Source organism: Impatiens glandulifera, chromosome 1 (assembly GCF_907164915.1).
Source record: "Impatiens glandulifera chromosome 1, dImpGla2.1, whole genome shotgun sequence".
NCBI classification, from domain to species: Eukaryota; Viridiplantae; Streptophyta; class Magnoliopsida; order Ericales; family Balsaminaceae; genus Impatiens; species Impatiens glandulifera.
Genome location: NC_061862.1, coordinates 7,938,682 through 7,959,964, shown reverse-complemented (window position 1 = coordinate 7,959,964; position 21,283 = coordinate 7,938,682). Strand labels below are relative to the sequence as shown.

General features: G+C 32.9%; 2 protein-coding genes across 2 annotated transcripts; both read left to right on the top strand.

The window, feature by feature from the left end:
* Positions 1 to 2,411: 2,411 nt before the first annotated feature.
* LOC124920568 (THO complex subunit 3) lies at positions 2,412 to 5,677 on the top strand. Its single transcript, XM_047461075.1, has 11 exons — positions 2,412 to 2,573; positions 2,663 to 2,758; positions 2,860 to 2,989; positions 3,095 to 3,186; positions 3,318 to 3,386; positions 3,604 to 3,661; positions 3,948 to 4,047; positions 4,565 to 4,651; positions 4,989 to 5,067; positions 5,186 to 5,318; positions 5,414 to 5,677. The coding sequence occupies exons 1-11, from the start codon at positions 2,514 to 2,516 to the stop codon at positions 5,446 to 5,448; spliced, it is 939 nt and encodes a 312-aa protein (XP_047317031.1). The 5' UTR covers positions 2,412 to 2,513; the 3' UTR covers positions 5,449 to 5,677.
* A 588-nt stretch (positions 5,678 to 6,265) lies between these two features.
* On the top strand, positions 6,266 to 20,138 carry LOC124919587 (proteasome activator subunit 4). The gene is made up of 35 exons (XM_047459855.1): positions 6,266 to 6,726; positions 7,907 to 8,009; positions 8,096 to 8,208; positions 8,763 to 8,885; positions 9,034 to 9,135; positions 9,224 to 9,389; positions 9,787 to 9,903; positions 10,076 to 10,143; positions 10,248 to 10,349; positions 10,445 to 10,661; positions 10,840 to 11,058; positions 11,137 to 11,258; positions 11,383 to 11,500; positions 11,599 to 11,817; positions 11,904 to 12,059; positions 12,173 to 12,249; positions 12,354 to 12,562; positions 13,281 to 13,497; positions 13,594 to 13,673; positions 13,780 to 13,897; positions 13,989 to 14,159; positions 14,926 to 15,094; positions 15,220 to 15,263; positions 15,378 to 15,420; positions 15,573 to 15,718; positions 15,867 to 15,961; positions 16,042 to 16,937; positions 17,736 to 17,984; positions 18,066 to 18,161; positions 18,449 to 18,627; positions 18,965 to 19,046; positions 19,164 to 19,288; positions 19,418 to 19,510; positions 19,599 to 19,752; positions 19,867 to 20,138. The coding sequence occupies exons 1-35, from the start codon at positions 6,566 to 6,568 to the stop codon at positions 19,906 to 19,908; spliced, it is 5,391 nt and encodes a 1,796-aa protein (XP_047315811.1). The 5' UTR covers positions 6,266 to 6,565; the 3' UTR covers positions 19,909 to 20,138.
* The last annotated feature ends 1,145 nt before the right edge of the window (positions 20,139 to 21,283 follow it).

The following is a 21,283-nucleotide window of genomic DNA, read 5'->3' as shown; positions in this document are numbered from 1 at the left end:
TATTATTATCCAAATTCAATAATATGAAAAAAAAGGAGTTATTATAATATTCAAGGATTAACTTCTTAAAGAGATAAAACAATTTTAAAATAATCAATGTTGATAAGAATAAGAACGCAAAAATAGTATAAAGAAATAAAATAAAATAATAGAATATCAAATACATATAAATAGACTAATGAAATAAAAGTAAATAAATAAAAATAAGTTAATTAATAAAAAAATAGAAAGGAAAATTGATAATTAATTAATTAAAAAAAGAAGAAAAATAATGAATATTTAATTAATAAATATATAAATATAAAAATAAATTATTTTTTGTTTACCAACCTAAACGTCAATTTTTTTTTATAATAAATATTTGAAATAATTTTTATTAGTTTATATGTCTAACTAAACTAGTTGTACAATATTTTTTTTACCGAAAAAATAATAATTTTTTTTTTCTTTTTTCTTTTATCTTTCCTTATATTTTATCATTTTTTTTCAAATTGGTAATATAACATGATTGATGATTTGGAACGCGTAGAGTTTTTTTTTTTATGGAAAATTTATTTTTTTAATAATATTATTAATTATTTTATTAATTATATTAATTAAATTAAGAATTAAAACACCAAATTTATATTTTTTCAGTTTTATTACAAGTTAAAATATTAATAAAAACATCTTAATCATTTTACCAAATAAATTTTGAACATTAAATAACAAATATCCTGAATAAATTATATTATTTCCATATATTACTTTCTTTACTATTTCAAAATTTAAAGAAAAATATAATTAATATATATAATCTTTAAATATATATATATATATATATATATATATATATATATATATATATATATATATATATATATATATATATTTTAGAAAATTTAACCTACAACAATGATCACATATTTGTCGACATTACACATGTAAATTTTATTTTTACAAAGAATTGAAATTATAAGTTTATTTTTATTAATTTCTATTTTATAACACATAATTAATTAATATGTCAATAATATTTAAGATTAATTTACAAAATCTCTCTCTTCATTTAAAATAATAATAATACTTATATGATAAATATAATTCAAAAATTTATCTCATTTTTAATTTTATATTTTAAATTTAACTGTTTAAATTTTATGAGTGGATAACTGCAAATTATATTATACCTATACATATGTTTTTTCTATAATATTTTCTATAAAAAAAATTATAAAGACAAAAAAGTAAAGATATAAAAAATTATGAAACAGAAATTTCTATTATCAAAGAGTAAAATTTGATTAAAGAAAAAAAAAAAAAAAAAAAAGTAAATTATGTACAAGAATAAAGAAGTACGATAAAATAGATGAAATCTCAATCTAATCATGTTGAATAAATAGTTGAAGAATGACAATAAAATCAAGTTGAAAGGTTGCGGATGAAAACAAAGAAGAATATACTCAGGCTAATCAAGAGGAATAAGAGAATTTCAATGTTGATATAAAGAAATCTCAAATTGCCGAGGATTCCAAAGCTGAAGGAGTTAAAAACAATGATATCGAAATTCAAGTTAAAAACAACAAGGTGAAGAGCCCAAAAATCCATAAGAATAATTTATTTTATCAAATTAGAACAAATTCATATAAATAAAAAATCAAAATGAGAATAGACAATATTTAACATCTCTAGTTCATTTATTTTTATTACAAGAGAAAAGACAATGAAAAGAGAAAGACAGCTTGTTGAAACATCTTGATATAGAAATAAAAATTATTGAGATAATTATGATTTGATACAATTTATTTGTAATATCTAGTCTTGTATATTTGATTACTAATAATAAGATTGTTTAGGGTCATTTTATAAATTGATTGACACCCTTTAATCTTATATATAATTTTTGACCCTTTTCACTTTTGAAATTTTAATAAAATGATTTTAACTGTTTTCCAAAAATATATTATATTATTATGAGACCTTTATTATTATATATATAATTAAATATAAAATTAAATAATTAAGTAACATTAAAAAGTTTTAATTAAAAAGTTAGTTGTTAAATTTAAAATATTTAAAGTGTAACTAGTTTAAGGTATTCATATTTTAGAATAATTTTAATAATAAAATTGAAATTTTAATCCAGATTAATAAAACTAATAATGCATGACCACAAATTATTTATATCTTATTTTAGAGTTGTAAGGCATAGTTTTAAATAAAATAAAAAAATTAACACAAGCACAGATAATGATGTAAATTTAATATATATATTTTAAAGCAAAAAATAATGCAAGTTTAATATATCATTTCAATTTAAAGAGGTATTACACACTTTAAAAAGAGTTTTCAATTAATTGTATTTATAAAAAAGATGAATAAATAATATTTGATTTCTTATCCCTTTTCTTTTCTATTCTATTCCATTCCATTTCTTCTTCTTCACTGTAGCCTAGCTGAAGCTCCTCGATTCCTTCTCGCCCTATAATAAGTTCGAGGATTTGAGCTTACAGAAGAGAATAGGAAGAAGAAAAATGGAAGCAATATCCTTCAAGAATCTTCACAGCAGAGAATACCAAGGTCACAAGAAAAAGGTTTTCTCTTTCTCCTTCAAACCAAACCAAAGCACATCGATGGTGAATTTGCCCTCATATTTCTTTCTTTGTATTTTCAAAACTAAAAGGTGCATTCGGTGGCTTGGAACTGTCTTGGCACGAAGTTAGCTTCTGGGTCTGTTGATCAGACGGCTCGTATTTGGCACATTGACCCACACAGCCATGTAAGCTAGTTCTAGCACTTCCATATAATTTATCAATTGTTGTTAGTCTTTTGTTCTGTGCTGCTATCCGGGTTTTTTACCCTTTGTGGGATCTTTCACAGGGAAAGGTTAAAGACATTGAATTGAAGGGACATACAGATAGTGTAGATCAATTGTGTTGGGATCCAAAACACTCCGATTTAATTGCAACTGCATCAGGGGACAAGACTGTTCGTTTGTGGGACGCTCGCAGTAAGTGGGCTTAGCTTCATATTTGTTTATCAGTTTCTAAATATGGTGAATTTGATTTGACATAGAACAATTTACTGACATTTTTGTATTTGCATCACTTTGCAGGCGGGAAGTGTTCGCAACAAGCAGAACTTAGTGGTGAGAACATTAACATCACTTACAAGACTGATGGGACTCACATTGCTGTCGGGAACAGGGTGATTACAGTCTCTTCTAGTTATTTACATCTTCTTTTTGATACACACCCGTATGTATGATCAATGTTAGTGTGAATACTAGCATTTTGAAGTCTTAGAAAATTTATCACTGTCTGATCTATTTGTTACAGGATGATGAACTAACCATACTTGATGTCAGAAAGTTTAAAGCTATCCACAAGCGCAAATTCAATTACGAGGTGATTGCACTTTTCTCATTTGGACTATCTAATTACTAAAATTCAAAGCTGACTGCTTCAGTCCTTGAAATCTGATTATGAAATGTAAAATCAAAATTTGAAGCTTATTTGTTATTGGAACATGTCTCTCTTTGTAGAAGTTGGATATTTAGGTGGTTAACTGAAATTTAAGTGATATATCTATATTCAGAATAAGTAGTTTTTCATCTATTTTCAGGTAAATGAGATTGCCTGGAATATGGCAGGGAACTTATTCTTTTTGACTACTGGAAATGGTGAGAATAATAAACTGTCAACTACTCACTTCTTCCTCTCTTAGAGAACTTGGGGCCTTGTTTGATGAAGGGTTATTTGGATTTACTTATTCCATCATTCATATCATAACCAAATTATCGTTACATTATTTTAACCCAAACCCCCCAAATAATCCGTTCTTTTATCAAGCAAGGTTCCTCCCCTAAAAAAGGGGATTATTTTAGAATAAAACCCTACATCAAACAAGCTCTTGATTTCATCTTAACAAGCTTCAGATTCTTAAACGCTTTATTATTCCTACCTCAGGAACGGTTGAAGTACTATCCTACCCGTCTCTTCGTGCTGTTGAAACGGTTACAGCTCATACAGCTGGTTGTTATTGCATTGCAATTGACCCATTAGGAAGGTGGGTCTGCCTCTTGGATGTGCTTTCTCCTAATTTTGGTTATGTGTTGCATATAGTTCTTCAACTCACTACCTTTCTTCTGATTTTTTTTTTTGGAAAACAGTGAACCATTTTATTTTTAAAAAAATAAACCCAAGAGTCTTTATACAACAAAGTAAAGAAATTGGAAATACAAACCGTTTCCAAGAAAACAAACAAACAACAAATAAAAAAGAACAAAGATTTTTTTGAACCAATAGACACTTCTTATTCTTCTTTCCTTATGAAAATTTGAGATCTTCATAAAATGTCTATCATGGACAGAAGCTGATGGTTTTCTATGAGCATTTAGGTGTCAATTGATTGGTTTTGGTTAAAAATCTTAAGCAAGTGTTTTCTTGTACTGTTAAACAAGTGTTTTTTCATATTAATTTGTTTATCAGCTTTTGCACTTGAAAAACATGCATATCTAAAAAGAAAAGCAAGGATGGTAAAGCCTCCTTTTGTTACTTTTTTGTTTGTTTGTTTGCTTGGGCAGATATTTTGCTGTTGGAAGTGCGGATTCATTGGTCAGCCTATGGGATATATCTGAGATGCTCTGTGTTCGGACATTCACAAAGCTTGAGTAAGTGTAGTATTTTGCATTCATTAGCATGCTTACCATTTTCCCTAAAATAAAAAGCATTTTCTCTAAATTAACAACTCTCGTAGCTAAATATGGGTCAAAATTCAAATTGAACTTCATTAAATATTAAGAAATTTCAGCAGATCACCCCTTTTCACCAAAAGGCGCGAAACCCCTCGTTGATATTTATTTTCTCAATTTTGTCACTCAAGACAGCTTTAAAGAGAAAAAGGGATGAAAAAAGCTATTAAACAAATATTTTCAAAAAAATGAAAAAAAATGCATTCTAAATTGGAAACCGGTATCCCTTGGTTACATCTCATTTACATGTTTTTAGGTGGCCAGTGAGGACGATAAGCTTCAACCACACAGGAGAATATATTGCTTCTGCCAGTGAAGACCTATTTATTGACATAGTATGCAATGCTCCATCTTTTCTATTCTCTTCTAATAGAATCGCGACTGCCTGTTTGTTCATTGACCAGTTGACAAATTTGTTTGGCTGGTTAAAATTGTTTTTTCTTGTTGAATCAGTCAAATGTCCAAACTGGACGATCGGTCCATCAAATTCCATGTCGAGCTGCCATGAATAGCGTTGAGTGGAACCCCAAACAGAACCTGCTTGCATGCGCTGGGGATGACAAAAACAAGTACCAGGCTGATGAAGGTATCTCATTTTCTTATTTCCTACAATTTTTCTTATTGGTGGATTTTTAAATTTTGTTTAGCCTCATCTAAATTTCTCCTGCCTTTGATGAACAGGTGTTTTCCGGATATTTGGCTTTGATAGTGCGTAGAATTTGGAAAATGCGCCACAACCTTGAGACGGAGGAGAAGAGGGTAGTTGGGGGGTTGACTTTGTTAAGTATTTTGCTCGTTTCTGATTGAGATTTTGGTTTAAATGTACTCGAACTTGTATCCATAGACTTTGTCTGAGATTTATTGTTTACTGAAATGGGTGTCTTGAAAATAAACCAAATGAGAAAAATAAAGGAAATTATCAAATGGAAATGACACTTGGGTTTTTGAAGGCTTCCACTTTGGCTGGTTTTAAAATTAAAAGATTTGAGTGTGACACTTTCAAGTTTATGTGGTTTGATTAAAGAAGAGGGCCCTTAACTCAGAGATCAATCTAATCAATATCAACCTGTTGATGATGCTTGTGTAATTCAAGACAACATAGCCCCACTACTGGCATTCAGTTATCCTTATTTGATTTGCGTTCGAACAAGAGAAGGGATTAGTTTATAATCTCGCGTTTTTTAATGGGTAAAACTCATTGAACATGATTTAACTTGTTTGGTTCAATCTAATCAATATCAACTTGTTGACGATGCTCGTGCAATTCAAGACAACATAGTCAAACTACTGGCATTCGGGTTCGAACAAATTTATAATCTCGTGTTTTTTAATGGGTAAAACTCGTTTAGGAACATAAATCTAACTTGTTTGGTTCAATCATTCGATTGATATTCTGCTTTACAATTAAGCTAAATTTATGGATGAGTTTTAAAAAGTCAATCTTTTTTGTTATTTTTACCATATTTGGAAGGTTCGGACCATTTTATTACAGCAGCTAGTCAGCTACTATCCGAATGGCATTTGTTTTGTCGATCAAGCTACACCCACTTTCCAATTCTCGGTCTTCTAGAATCCTTTTCTTCTTCCTAAAGAAACCCTAAACCGATCTCAAAATATCTACGTACCCACTGAATTTCCTCCTCCCAATGTTTTAGATAGTTCCCACCACCGTTAGTACCGGTTATCGGTCAACTTCCAACATATATATTCATTTTTCTGTCATTTCTTGACAAGAAAGACAGCAACGCAGTATATGGTCGAGCCCTCTATGTGTTTCATTTCACAGTTGTAATTCAGAAGTTCATCTTTGAAAAGAGAGAGAGAGAGAGAGAAATGCATTTGTATAACGCTTGGCTTCCTCCTCCGGTAGCGGAGGAGACTAAGAGAGAAAGAGAATCGTTTGCCGCAGCGGTGAGCTCAGTGAAGGAATTGTATCGGCCGGATGATCCTGAGTCTGTATACGCTACTCTAAAGTGGCTATCAGTCATTGACACGTGAGTTCGAATATTTTGCTCCTGTTTGTTGATTTCACTAGAACTAATACTTGATGAAGAATCAGTTGAAGTTGTAGGCTTTGATCGATGTTACTTGTTTTCTTTTTCGTCTATATATCTCATAGTCATGTATGAAAATATGTTATGCTTTGGTCGGTAATGCAATTGGAGAAATGGGTATAATTTGCTGAGGAATGACATGCAAATGAATCATTTTCACTTAAAAACTTGGTCTCCCTTTAGGGTTATTCTCTTACTAAGTTGAATTTCATTTAATTGATCTCGAGTTGATTCTAATCTGAATTTTGATTTACTCCATTGGGACTAAGGTTGATGTGATCATGTATTGCAGAAAATTCATTAGTTAAATTGATTTCATTAGTTAAATTGAATTTCATTTATTTGATTATCATCATATACAGGATCTCGAGTTGATTCTAATCTGAATTTTGATTTACTTCATTGGGACTATGGTTTTCTTTTTCCTGAGGAAAAGGGAGTAAGGTTGATGTGATCATATATTGCAGAAAATTTATTATTTGAGTTTGATAGTTTGTTAAATAGTGTTTTACATGCTACCATCTTTCTCATTACATAAACATTTTATTATTATTATAACTATTCATTGTTTTTCTGCACCTACTATAACTATTTGATTCAACTATTGCAGTTTGATTAGAAATCCGCTAAAAACATTATGTAGAATGATACATTATTTCTTGCTATTTGTTCTCAAAAGATGATTCTATTTTCTGCACAGTAATAGTTTTACCTTTTTATTTCTGTAAGCTGAAGGGATATGCTACATACTTGTATCTTTTGGATCTTGTACACTATTTGATTGGTTTAGTGAAATTATACTATTTCTCATCTCAACTGCGTGTATTTGTAGTCATGGTCGGTCAATCAGTAACATTATATCATGAAACCAAAACGGTTATGCCTTTTTTTTTAGCAAAATAAAACAGTTATGCCGCTCGAAGCTATATATGTACTACTATTCTGCCTCAATCCACTATATATGATTGGTGTGGAATTAATATTTGATTATATGTGGGTGAGTTTTAAGTGGATTTTGCAAAGTTGAAAGCTTGTCTAGATTTTCATAATAGACAATGTTTTACCTTGTCAATCTCAAATCTTGACAGCAAGCTTGTTTATTTTTATTTTATTTTTGCAGCTTCTTGAAAGCGAAGAGTGAAGTATCTTCGGAAGATGTGACTTCCCTTGTAAATTTGGGCTTAGAAATATTCCATAAAGCAGATCATAAACTTTATGCCCAGGTCTGCTTATCAAATAAAATTAAGTTTCACATACTCACTCTGCATGGTTTTCTTTTGTTATCTAACTTACCCGTTTCTTTCATTAGGTTAGATGGGGAGGCATCCTTGTGAAGTTGCTCAATAAACACAAGAAGAAGTTATCGCTGAATATTAAGTGGCGACCTTTATATGACACGATACTGCACACTCATTTTACAAGGCAAGTTTACTTCTGTCATCAAAGTGGCACCATAATTACTGTCTTACTGTATCTATGTCAATGAATTCTTGAATCTCTCCTTTAATGTTACTACGTTAATTCCTCCCCCTAGCTGGAATATAATTCCGGACTGCTACCTGGATGTTCCCCCCTTTCTCTGATTCTGCTTCAATATTTCAATCTCTATTATTAATCCTGCAATCAGGCTGAGTTCTCAAGTCAGTTATTGGTCAGAGTATATCTCCTATATTGGACACCAACTAGGACTACACACAAGTTGCTTTTATTTTTAAATTTATAATCCTATATTCATCTCTTACTTGAACTATGAGTTGTTGACAAACAGAGGTTCTTAGCCTATGTTGTTATAACATTTATCCAAATTCTGTAATTCATGTCCCCGCATGCTGGGGGATGCCTTATAGCCCTTAATTCAAGAGTCTCAGTATTTCACTTTAGTTGACTCATGCTTGTGACTTGCTTGAATTTAGTCTTGCTTCTTAATCTATAACACTACGCAGTATTGAATTTGATTTGTCTACCATTTATTCTAGGAATACGGGCCCAGAAGGTTGGAGGCTGAGACAGAGACATTTTCTAACAGTTACTTCCCTTGTTAGATCATGTAGGAAGTTCTTTCCTGCAGGCGCTGCCTCTGAAATATGGTCTGAATTTGGGTAATGTTTTCATTTTTGAATTTTCCTTGTTGATATGACATCTGAAGTATCAAATTATCGACCCACATTGAATTGGAAATTTTTGAAATGTTTGTTGTCAAATTACATGGCTAATATGCTTCCATCTGCTACTGAAATGTGTATGTAGAGCTCTGCTGGAAAACCCATGGCATAATTCATCTTTTGAAGGTTCTGGATTTGTAAGGCTGTTTCTCCCTACAAACATAGACAATCAGGACTTCTTTCAACAGTAAGCATGTTTATTCACAATTACTATAGATGATTTTGTTCTTGATACACAACCTGCTCAATGTCTCTGCATTTTCTTCTCATTACAGGGATTGGATCAAAAGTTGTATTGATAAATGGGATTCAGTACCAAATTGCTTGTTTTGGGACTGCCAATGGACAGCTGTTACAGCCCGTGTCATAAAGAACTATGTCTTCCTTGATTGGGACAATTTCTTACCTGTGCTTTTCACTCGATACTTGAATATGTTTGAGGTATGTTCATGTAGTAGTTATACTTTTTTGTTAATTATTCCCATGGCTTAGAATGGAGGTAGACAATGTCCCCAGAACAGGCCATAGCTACGACTTCATTTAATGATTTAAGAAAGCTGTATTTTCCTATAGTACATGTTCTCCTTGATTACTGTCAAGACTGATAAAAGTTCATTGAAAAAGAAAAGTAGAGAGCCTAACAAATGAAATAAATGTGTCCAGTATAGTCTGAAATGAATAGTTGGAACTGAGAAGAATGTAAATGGGCTTATCCTGCAAGAGACTCTGGTATTAGTGGAACTGGAAGATTTAAGACCGTTGATTAAGATGCTTGTGCACTTTGTACCTTGCGTTTGTTTACACCACTTAACAGAATATCTACTTGCTATGTCAATAGGTTCCCGTCGCAAATGGAAGTGGGTCTTATCCATTCCCAGCAGATGTGCCTAGAAACACAAGATTTTTGTTTTCTAATAAATCTGTCACTCCATCCAAGGCCATTGCAAAATCAATTGTAAGTTTCCAAAACATTTATAATCATTTTTAATTTAGACCAGGGTTCATTCCGTGGAGGAGGCTAACACAACATCCTACCGCCATTTTCCCCACTTCAATCAAGGATATAATCATTATATTTTAATTTCATTATAGAGGATAATGTTTATTACACCATTTCTTTAATGCAGGTATATCTGTTAAAACCTGGTAGTTCATCATGGCAACAATTTGAGAAAATAGTGGATCTCTTAGAGCAGTATGTTCCTGCCAATCTATCAATATGTTGCTTTAACCTTCCGAATAGCAGTTGTGCTCGAGTTTAACTCTTATCATGTTTCCCTTTGTCATTTATGATTGTAGATACTATCACCCTTCCAATGGTGGTCGCTGGACTTATTCTTTAGAGCGATTTTTGTTCTACTTAGTAATTGCATTTCAGAAACGTTTGCAGCAGGAGCAACTGTAAGATTCAGTCTGCAGGACCATCTTAAAAGTTCATATCTGATAGACTGATACATATTTAATCTTTACATTCAACTGATAAGAACTTAATACAGGGGTGAGAATGACAAAAGGCAAGCTGTGCTATGTTTGGGGCCATCAGAGCGAGTGACATTTGTGAATTTAGTGCTGAAATTGATAGATCGTGGTCAATATAGCAAAAATGAACATCTTTCTGAAACAGTAGCTGCAACTACTTCTATTCTGTCTTATGTTGAACCCACTATTGTTCTTCCATTTTTGGCATCCCGGTTTCACACGGCTCTTGAAACGGTTAGTCACTCCGGTTCACTTGTATTTCACAAATCTGAAGCAATAAGTATGAACTGACTTGTGGTTTACCAAGGAATCTTGTATTAAAAAGGCAATATGATTAATGATAAGTAACTTGTTTTTCTTGTTTGTTATTTAGTTTAAACTAAATTGTTATCTTTGTTCTTTGTCTTGTCAGATCACAGCCACCCACCAGTTGAAGGCTGCTGTTACATCTGTGGCATTTGCAGGACGATCACTATTTCTTGCATCATTGTCATCGTCTACAGTTGGCTGTGTCGATGGATTCATTGATGTACTTATGATATCATTATCGAATGCTTTATTGGGTATGGATGCCAATGACCCCCCTAAAACCTTGGCTACCATGCAACTGATTGGTTCTATATTTTCAAATGTAAGTGCCAACTATTAAAAATATTTTGTTATGATGCATATAATTTTGAATAGAGCTTTTTATCTTATATTATGGCAGATGGCAAAACTGGAAGACAGCGCCGAAGGCTTGGGATTACTTCCAAGTTTTTCTGAATGGCTTGATGAGTTCCTATGCCGATTGTTTTCCTTACTAAGGCACTTGGAACCTAGTAGTGTTGTGTAAGTAGTGATATGCAGGAGTCAGTCAGTTGGTTCCATTGCTTTTACTTTATGGTCTATATCTTGATAAAAATGTTGTATAGATCATTTTTTTTTGCTCTTAGACATGAATGTACTGTTGCAGGAATGAAGGCCTTAACTCATCTGCTACATCTGGAACCTTCCTGGTGGATGATGGTCCCTATTACTTCTGCATGCTTGAAATCTTGTTTGGGAGGCTCTCAAAATCTCTTTACACACAGGTCCTGATTTGGTTAAGTAGTTGAATAGTCGTGATAAGACAAGTTCTCTGATAGAAAGTTGTCTTGAATTTTACTTTCCTGACTTGTATAATTGGCAGGCCATAAGAAAAATCTCGAAGTTTGTGAAAACAAATATTCTTCCCGGTGCAGTTGCAGAAGTTGGACTGCTCTGTTGTGCATGTGTACATTCAGATCCTTTTGAGGCAGCTGTTCACCTTATTGAACCACTACTGTCATCTGTTATATCTTCTCTTAAAGATACACCTAATACAGGGTTTGGAGGAAAGTCAATCACTGATGGATCATTTTCAACTAAGGTTTATCTTCTTTTACCTCTCTTTTTCCTTATCTACTTATGATATATTTTTCTTGAATTCTTCGATAAGGAACCTGTTTTATGCAGGCAAAAGCCACACTGTCTCCAGCACTTGAAACAGCAATTGACTATCAACTAAAAGTGTTGTCTGTCACCATCAGTTATGGGGGTTCTGCCCTTCTACGTTATAAGCATCAGTTTGAAGAAGTTATCATGGCTGCCTTTGATTGTCCATCTTGGAAGGTTGTTTTTCTACAAAATCTTAGGAGTTAATGCTTAACTTTTTGTTCTCATAAATTCAGTTAAGTAAACTATATTTTGTTCTATATGTTGAGAAGTTGCAATCATTATAACAGGTTAATGGTGCGGGTGATCATGTTCTACGATCCCTTCTTGGAAGCCTCACTCTTTATTATCCTATTGATCAATACAAGTATTTTCTCTTCCTTTTCTTGTTCTGATTCTTCTGGGGATAATTCTAGTGGCACCCCATTGTCCATTTTGTTTGGTCTATCATTCCTGGTACTCAAATTGCAGGTGCATTACACATCACCCAGTAGCTTCTGCATTGGAGGAGTGGATAAGCACAAAAGATTTTTCAGATGATAAACGATTGTTGAGCCCCAAGTGGCATGTTCCTTGTGATGAAGAAATTCAATTTGCAAATGAGCTGTTGGATCTGCATTTTAGATCAGCCTTAGATGATCTTCTGAGAATATGTCAGACTAAAATTCATTCTGATTCAGGTAAATTTCCTGCATTTAGAAAATGTACAAAAACAAAATAAAAAAGAATGAGACAAAAAGCCCCTTTGGATGTTCTTACAACTGTAGACACTTTTTTTGTATGACCAAATTCTGCAATTCTTGGTGGTTTCTCTTTTCGTTTTTGTTCTCGTAAGGGATGAATGTTTTTAATGTGATTGTTTTTACTTGCACATTATGGTTGATGAATGAAACTATTGAACACCTGAAAGCCAAGAAAGAAGCTCTCCATATTCTCAACATTTGTATTAGCAGTGTCACTTGATTTATTGATCTTACTTCTTAAGTTGCAAGAAGATGCATTAACTAGCAGATAACACTGTTTTAGATGATATTACTGGCTTCCAGCCCTAATTATGTGATTTAACATGCAATGGCCATTGATCAAACAACATCAATCTAGTTCCTAAACAACTTCCATATCTACTGGAATTCTTCTTCATGCCTCAATTTTTCCTTCACTTGGATGTTTCCTCAAGTTCTAGAGATATTAACTCAGCAGAAAATAGTTAGATTATTGAAGGGTTGAAGTTTGCATATGGACAATCTTCCTGATTTATGAAGCAATGATAATTTAATTTGTGCACATTAACTGTTGAACAATCTTTATTCGGTTTCCACACAAATCATGTGTTATATAATGTATGCTTTGTTTAATGCAACATGTCTTTGGTTAACTTATTAGTTCTTGACTTTTCAGGAAATGAAAAAGAGCATCTCAAGGTGACTCTTCTGAGGTTGGATTCTTCATTGCAAGGTGTCTTATCATGCCTGCCTGATCTTAGACCAGCAGCTAAGAATGGGACTATTGAAGATTTGGGTAGTTTATCCTTCTTAATAGCCGGTGCAACTGGTGCTAGTGTTGGTACTGCTGAGTTGCGGGAAAAAGCAGTGGGGGTCATACATACAGCCTGCCAGTAATTTTCTTTTGTATATAACTCTTGGTAATTGAGTAACAGGCTCCAGCATTTTTCCTTGAGTCATCACAAGATATCATTTTTTTTTTCCCGCAGATACTTGCTAGAGGAAAAAGCCGATGATAGCATCTTACTCCTACTTGTTGTTCGTATCATGGATGCTTTGGGTAACTATGGTAATGAAAACTGTATTATTTGGCCCAATTGCTGATTGAACTCCAAGCTACTTGCCACATGTTTTTAGAATTAGACCTTATACCATTTCTATTTGAGCCCGAACAGGAAGTGCCGAATACGATGAGTGGTCAAACCATAGGCAGGCTTGGAAGATGGAATCTGCTGCTATAATTGAACCACCAATAAACTTCATCATTTCATCTCACTCTAACGGGAAGAGAAGGTTCGAATCCTTTTCAATGTGTTCTTTTATATTAATTCCAAAATCTAGATGGTTCCATGTCTCGGATGACTAAAACATCCTTTGTTGCTAGGCCTCGGTGGTCACTTGTTGACAAAGCATACATGCATAACACCTGGAGGGCATCACAATCATCTTACCACATCTTCCGCACAAGCACCAAAGCATCTCCGTCAGACCATTTGATTCTTCTGGTGGATGATCTTCTTAATCTTTCATTACACCAATATGAAACTGTCCGAATGTAAGTTCTGATGTTTTCTCAGTGTAATCAAATTATAACTTTTCTATTCAACTTACTTGAACATTAGGCACACATAAAATCGGTACTTTAGAGAGGTTAACCTGATAGCATTTTTTCCTTAGATGGAAGGATATTAATACATGTCTCTTGTTCAGAATGTGGTTAATGACAAGTGACAGAAAATATTACTCTTAGATTACATGGAATGAGTGCAATATCTAGCATTTTTGTTGAAATATTGTGAAAATTACAGAGAAATGTGATAACATGTTGCCTTTTGTTGTATTCAATTTAATCATGAATGCTTGCCTGATGTGGGAAAAAACAAACCACTCTACAAGACATGTTGGGGGCAGATACCTCTTGGAACCTGACATTCTCTGAGACAACCATTAGTAGAAATGAGTGTGTATGAGAACCTGTAGGCCAGTAAAGGTGTTGGTCTCATTTCATTCAATCATCTGGAAACTGTTTTAGTAAATCTTCCAGTTATCTCTGACTCGTTGCTTAAGATTTCAGAATATAATGGTTATAATTGGAGCGTCACATGTTTGGAAATTACTAGCACTTAGTGCTGTAGGAATATATCCACAATTTCAGCTTTATTAATTAGTAGAAAAACTATTTGTTTAAACTGTGCACATTCTAATTTAATCTTTTTAGCCAGAAGCCTAGTTATGCTGATTTTGGCCTTCCGCCTTTTGTTCTGTTTCTGTGCCGATCTTTTTTCTTCTCATTTTTTGTTAATGAATTGGCTTGATTCCAGACTCGCTTGCAAGGCCCTCCTGAAAATGATTAAAAAATGGCCTTCCATAACTTCTAAGTGTGTGCTCGCCTTGTCGGATAATTTACGGAGTCCCAATACACCAGAGCATGTGCTTCTAGGTTCTTGTTCTGTTCTTTCTTCACAGACGGTGCACAAGCATCTTACAACGGTAATAGAATATGACTTTAAATTTGGAAAAGTGATCCCTGTGTAAGTTAACTTGGAAAAGTGATCCTCTTTAAATTTCACAAATATGACTTTTTGCTTTTGTATGTATTTTGTTTCCCAATCTAGGACTTGAAGGCATTTCATTCATTCATCATTGGAATATTATCAAGGTTTGATCCGTTTCTCGTTGTTTTGTCCAAGCTGTTTTTTGTTTTTTTCTGTTATTTGTTGTCAATAGTGATAGAATGATGTCAACTCACATATATATTTCTTTCTGCTGGAAGCTCTCATCATGAATCGCTCAAAGCCCAGAAGGCTATTAATGAGGTAAGGCCTTCTTGACTAAGTTTTTTTTTTTAAACTAAGGAGAACTAGCATGACACCCCACAGTCATGCTCCCTGTTTCAACTCAAAATAGTCATTCTTGACTAAGTATAGCTGTATATTGTTTCTAATAATATTTCTGTAAATATCTACAGCTTTTTGTCAAATATAACATTCATTTTGCGGGTGTATCCAAAGGCATTCTTAGAGCTTCTGGAAACCTTCCAGATGATTCTAGCTTTGCAGAATTAATATCTCAGATTGCTTCGCTGAGTTTTGAGTCAACCAACTTACATTGGCGGTAAATGCTTTCATATTTGACTTCATTAATCCTTTATTTTTTTACCTGAAGTAGGCATATAAAGAATGTCTGCTAATAATTTACGGACCTTTAAATCACTCAACCTCAGGTTAACCTTAAAAATAATCTTTCAGTAATTTTTTCTCAGGTATAACCTTATGGCTAATAGGGTCCTGCTGTTGTTGTCTATGTCATCTAGAAATGATCCAAGTGCATCTTCAAGAATTATGAGCGAAACTGCTGGTTTGTGCACATTTAATCACCTTGTGCCTTTGGTTGTTTGTTGACATTGCAATTGACTATTACCTGCATGTCTTTTTCAGGTCACTTCTTGAAAAACTTGAAGAGCCAACTTCCCCAGACAAGAATACTGGCAATCTCTGCATTGAATATATTGTTAAAAGAATCACCTTATAAAGAATCAGCTGAGAAGCAAATTGCTGTCCCTGGGGTTGTTGAAGGACAAACCAAGTCCTCCCTAGAAGAAGCTTTAAACACAATTTTTCAGGAGGAAGGTTTCTTCAGAGAAACACTAAACAGTCTCTCTCATGTTCACATCATTAATGATACTGAAAGTTCGTCTCGGGGGAATCATGGTGCGTCTTTTCAGAGTTTTGCAGACAAGTCAATCACCCGTTTCTACTTTGATTTTTCATCTTCTTGGCCACGCACTCCCAGTTGGATTTCTTTGCTGGGAAGCGAAACTTTCTACTCGAGCTTTGCTCGCATATTTAAGCGATTATTTCAAGAATGTGGCATGCCTGTCTTAGTTTCTTTGAAAAGTGCATTGGAGGAGTTTACAAATGCAAAGGAGAGGTCTAAGCAGTGTGTTGCCGCTGAAGCATTTGCTGGCTTATTGCATTCTGATGTTACTGGTGTCCAGCAAGCGTGGGACAGCTGGATGATGGTTCAGTTACAGAATGTTATTCTAGCTCCATCTGTTGAATCTATACCAGAGTGGTCCGCGTGCATACGTTATGCTGTTACTGGAAAGGGGAAATATGGGACAAAAATTCCACATCTCCGTGAGAAGATCATGGATTGTTTGGCAACGCCTTTACCACCAACAGCAAATACCACTGTGGTTGCCAAACGCATAGCATTTCTTTCAGCCGCCCTTGTAGAAGTCTCCCCACCTAGAATGCCATTGTCTGAAATTCATCTTCACTGGAAACTTATGCAGGAGTTGCTAGACAATATGAGTCACTCATCTGCCCAGGTGAATGATCCTTTGATGTTATCTTAAATTTTTAGTGTTTGTGTTCAATGAGGTCCATGTCTTTTAACCTATTTTTGGATAGTATTTCTTATAATGATTTTTTTTTAAAAAGTAATTCTTATAATTATGAAAACATGCTAATTTTTTTTTTTTTAAAAGGGCAGAATTTCCTTTTTATATCACTTTTCTGTCTGAAGACTAAGAGCTTGTTTGAGTTTTTTTTTTTTTATTTCTTTTAAATAATCTGATATTTTAGGGAAAAAATCTTGTTTGATGAAAAAATGGATTACTTGGGTTAAATGACTAAAATATCCTTTGTATTTAATATTTTAAAATGTTAGAAAAAATAATGTAAGGCTATTTTAGTATTTTTAATCATGATATGAATGATGAATGATGAAGTGATTGTTGATGGGAACTTTGCATAAAATAGTGTAAATATATGGCTTTGAGAATCAATGGCGCAACCTTTGAAGGAACTTTTGCATGCTATCCAGACTATTTTTATTAACTTTAAATTCTGAATATTGTTTGTCTTTACTTGTGATGACTGATGTCAGAAGCTAGATTTCTATAATGGTGTATTCTTCTTCATGGACAATTATTATTTTCTTAAATCCTTCTGTACTTGTTTAAAGTCATAGTAGTCAATAAGCTATGGAGATTACTTTTAAAAAAATGATGTGGAGATTCTACTTTCTGTGCAAAATCAGATATCAGCATTTCTGATTTGAGCTCCCATGCTGAAGCTTTCTTATATTTGATTTGTCAGACATTTATCCTGCTTTATGTGTATAGGTGAGGGAAGCAATTGGTGCTACTCTATCCATCATGTGCTCAAATATTCGACTTCACATATCCTTCACTGGCGATGATGCTGTTGATTTCAGAATAGAAGGGAGAACATGGGATCAATTCCTGATAGAACACGCTTCTGCAGTTGTTGTGAACATTCAGAGTGCTGGAAACTCTGATAGAATGGATGTGATTCATGACAATGGCTTTGCATCTGGTGATTCTAAAGATGATATTAAATGGATGGAAACAGTATGTCTTATTTTCCTTTTTAAGTACTATATGTTAACTCCTCCTCCAGAACGGCTAATATTATCCACTTGAATTTAACAGGTATTCCATTTTATTATCTCATCTTTGAGATCGGGAAGATCTTCATATCTCCTGGATGTTATTGTCGGTCTTCTGTATCCTGTAATATCTTTGCAGGTAAACTATCTATACTTTATGCCCCATTTGGAAAAAAAATATATGTTTTTGTTTTTGTATCTGTATACATAACCAAAATTAAATTTCCCCATTTGGAAAATCTATTGTTTGTTATCTGGATACAAAAACAAAATCAACTTTCTGAATATATCTGACTATGACACTAAGTATAGTTTTCCCAAAGGTTTTTGTATCCAGATCCATAAACATAAATAAAGAGTTTTTCCAAAGGGGATATATAAACGTGTGCTGATTTGGAATGAGTATGATGGTTTTATTTGTTGCAGGAAAATTCGAATAAAGACCTGTCAACATTGGCCAAGGCAGCCTTTGAATTGCTGAAGTGGAGGATTTTGTGGACCCCTCATCTCCAAAAGGTTGTGTCTGTGATCCTTTCTTCAGCCACTGATTCTAATTGGCGAACCAGATCTGCCACTCTTACCTTCTTGCGCACGTTTATGTATAGGTAAGATATTTCTTTAAGCGAAGCAGCATTCATACAAATTTGAATCTTTTTGTGCTGTGTATAAGTATTAAGATATTCCTCTTCTATAAGTACTGACTCTTCTAAGCACAACACTCTCTGTTTCTGGATCTAGATCGGGACCTAGATGAGAAACCCTCAATAAAAAAAATTATTTGTGTAGTTTTGTTTTCAAATGTGATCTCATTCAACTGGATACACATCCTGACGAGATATCCTGCAAAAGAAAAATTGTTTTCAAATGGGACGTGTTTCCCTTTGAATTAATCAGTTAAAGGGACAGAGCTTTTGAAGTTTGTTTCAACTCTTGTAATAACAGGCACATCTTTGTTCTTTCTGATCCGGAAAAAAGACAAATCTGGAGAACAGTGGAGAATCTCCTCAAAGACAACCAAGTGGAGGCAAGTATTTATCTACTTAATAATGACCACGAAATGATGGATATTTTTCTTTCTGAAGTTCTGATATGAAGATTATATAACAATTCCAAGTTCAATGGGTTTACAACATCTGTACAGGTGAGAGAGCATGCTGCAGCTGTTCTAGCAGGCCTAATGAAGGGCGGAGATGAATATCTGGCTGAAGACTTCCGTAATAGAGCTTTTCAAGATGCAAGAATAATATTTAAGCAAAGAAAACAAAGGTTAGTCTCCCACTCTTTCTTATTTTATCATTTGTTAGAACACAGTTATTTGTTGAAATTCACTGTGGAATGCTATTTCTCTGGAAACTGTTCCTTTTGACTTAAAGCTTGTGATTCTACAAAATGCAGAAGATCGAGTTCTGGCCAACCCGTAGCCTCTACACACGGCGCTGTTCTTGCGTTGGTAGCTTGTGTGCTATCGGTTCCCTATGACATGCCCAGGTATGGGAAAAAAGTTTTTTTCTTTTCCCTTGATAAAGATTTTGTGTAAATATAAATAAATGAACACAAGTATTTTGCTTATTTCCAGTTGGTTGCCTGAGCATGTAACGTTGCTAGCTCAATTTGTTGGAGAGCCATCGCCAGTGAAGTCGACAGTTACAAAAGCAGTGGCTGAGTTCAGAAGGACCCACGCAGATACATGGAACTTTCAGAAAGATTCCTTCACAGAAGAGCAGCTAGAGGTATCTCTCAATATAGACAATAATCATCATCTATTAGAATATGTTTGTTTGGTTATGAGACGAATCTTGACAAGTAACCAATTCTTCTGATTTTTTTTCCCTTTGAATGAACAGGTCCTGGCTGATACATCGTCATCTTCGTCGTATTTCGCTTGAACAGCAGTTATATATACTTGGAATAATATTCTTATCTTAGTATACTGTTGTCAACAACAAAATGGTATTTATTGCAGCTTTCCTAGTCAGAGTCAGACACAGTTTTATCTGGTTCATATTTATAGCCTTCTTCTTCTCTAAAATGGATAAAACAAGTTTGTTGTAATAGGTTTGGTTCTTCTTCTCTTCTTGTAAAGGTGCAAATACATACAGTTTGTGGCCACCATAGACATTGTCTTGTCTGTATCTTGTCAAATAAAATGTGAACATTTTATAATCTAAAAGAGATTTACATTCAAAATATGTTCTGTCTGTAGCATATTTGTTTATGTTTGTGACATCTTTTATACTCAGAAAGTGATAGGAGGTAGCAATTATTTTTTACAAGAGGGGGAATTTTAATAAAAATAATAATTAATAATAATAAACATAAGAAACCAGCTTTTCCTACCTTATGCCACAGTTAGGTTTTCACTCTTCAGCTAAACAAATTTTTTTAATCATCTTACAAATCAACTTGCACAATATTATATTTCAACCACGTGAAACTTCCAATAATCAAGGCTACTGTATATTTGAAAAAAATTATATACATATATTTTTGAATATTTAAATATAAATTTACTTTTTATAAATAATAAAAATATTTTATAAACTCGTAAAATTATAATTTTAAAATTGTGAGAGTTTAACTAGTTTACATATACATAGTTATAATAGTTAAGCGGTGTATTTGATAAAACAAAAAATTAAGATTAACATATATTTAATAACATAAATATATCTAAAATTAATTTGATATGTTAAATAAAAATAATTAAAATAAATATTTTCTAAACTTGTATATTAAAAGAAGAATTTTCTAAAGAATGTTCCAAGTTAATCTTGTACCATATAAATTCTAATGAATTAAGATAAAATAAAATAAAAATTTTGTTATATTTGTAAAAAGAAAAAAAATGAAATTTTTTATATAATGCAATAATTTTAATTGATTAATCTTTTAGTGATTTTTTAAAACTCCTTTTTTTCTTTTTAAATAAGCTAGATATTTTAACTTTTATTTTTAATATATTTTCAATTAAGTCTCAATTCTGAGTCAATCATTTAAAATAGTAAGATTTTAAAAATTATGAAAATTTAACTTAGCCCCATTTAGACTGTAAGCTTGGCTAAGAGACAAAGGCTTAAAACCAGTTTTTTCTGAAGGAATAATTAATATGATAGCAATATAATGTGACAAGTTTAAGACAGTAGAAATTGCCAAATAACCCATAAATAACATTGTTCAAATGTTAAAACAATAACAAAAAAATAAAATATTTTTTGCTTTTCAAGAAGAATGTTCTGAAAGTTACTAGAATCAAAATATCTT

Bases quoted from the DNA above. Each gene is read 5' to 3' on its own strand.
- LOC124920568 (XM_047461075.1), top strand. From the start codon at position 2,514: ATGGAAGCAATATCCTTCAAGAATCTTCACAGCAGAGAATACCAAGGT. The intron at 2,574-2,662 runs GTTTTCTCTTTC...CAAAACTAAAAG, and splicing joins ACCAAGGTCACAAGAAAAAG to GTGCATTCGGTGGCTTGGAA. The intron at 5,319-5,413 runs GTATCTCATTTT...TTTGATGAACAG, and splicing joins CAAGTACCAGGCTGATGAAG to GTGTTTTCCGGATATTTGGC.
- LOC124919587 (XM_047459855.1), top strand. From the start codon at position 6,566: ATGCATTTGTATAACGCTTGGCTTCCTCCTCCGGTAGCGGAGGAGACT. The intron at 12,250-12,353 runs GTATTTTCTCTT...CTCAAATTGCAG, and splicing joins TATCCTATTGATCAATACAA to GTGCATTACACATCACCCAG. The intron at 13,674-13,779 runs GTAATGAAAACT...GAGCCCGAACAG, and splicing joins GGATGCTTTGGGTAACTATG to GAAGTGCCGAATACGATGAG.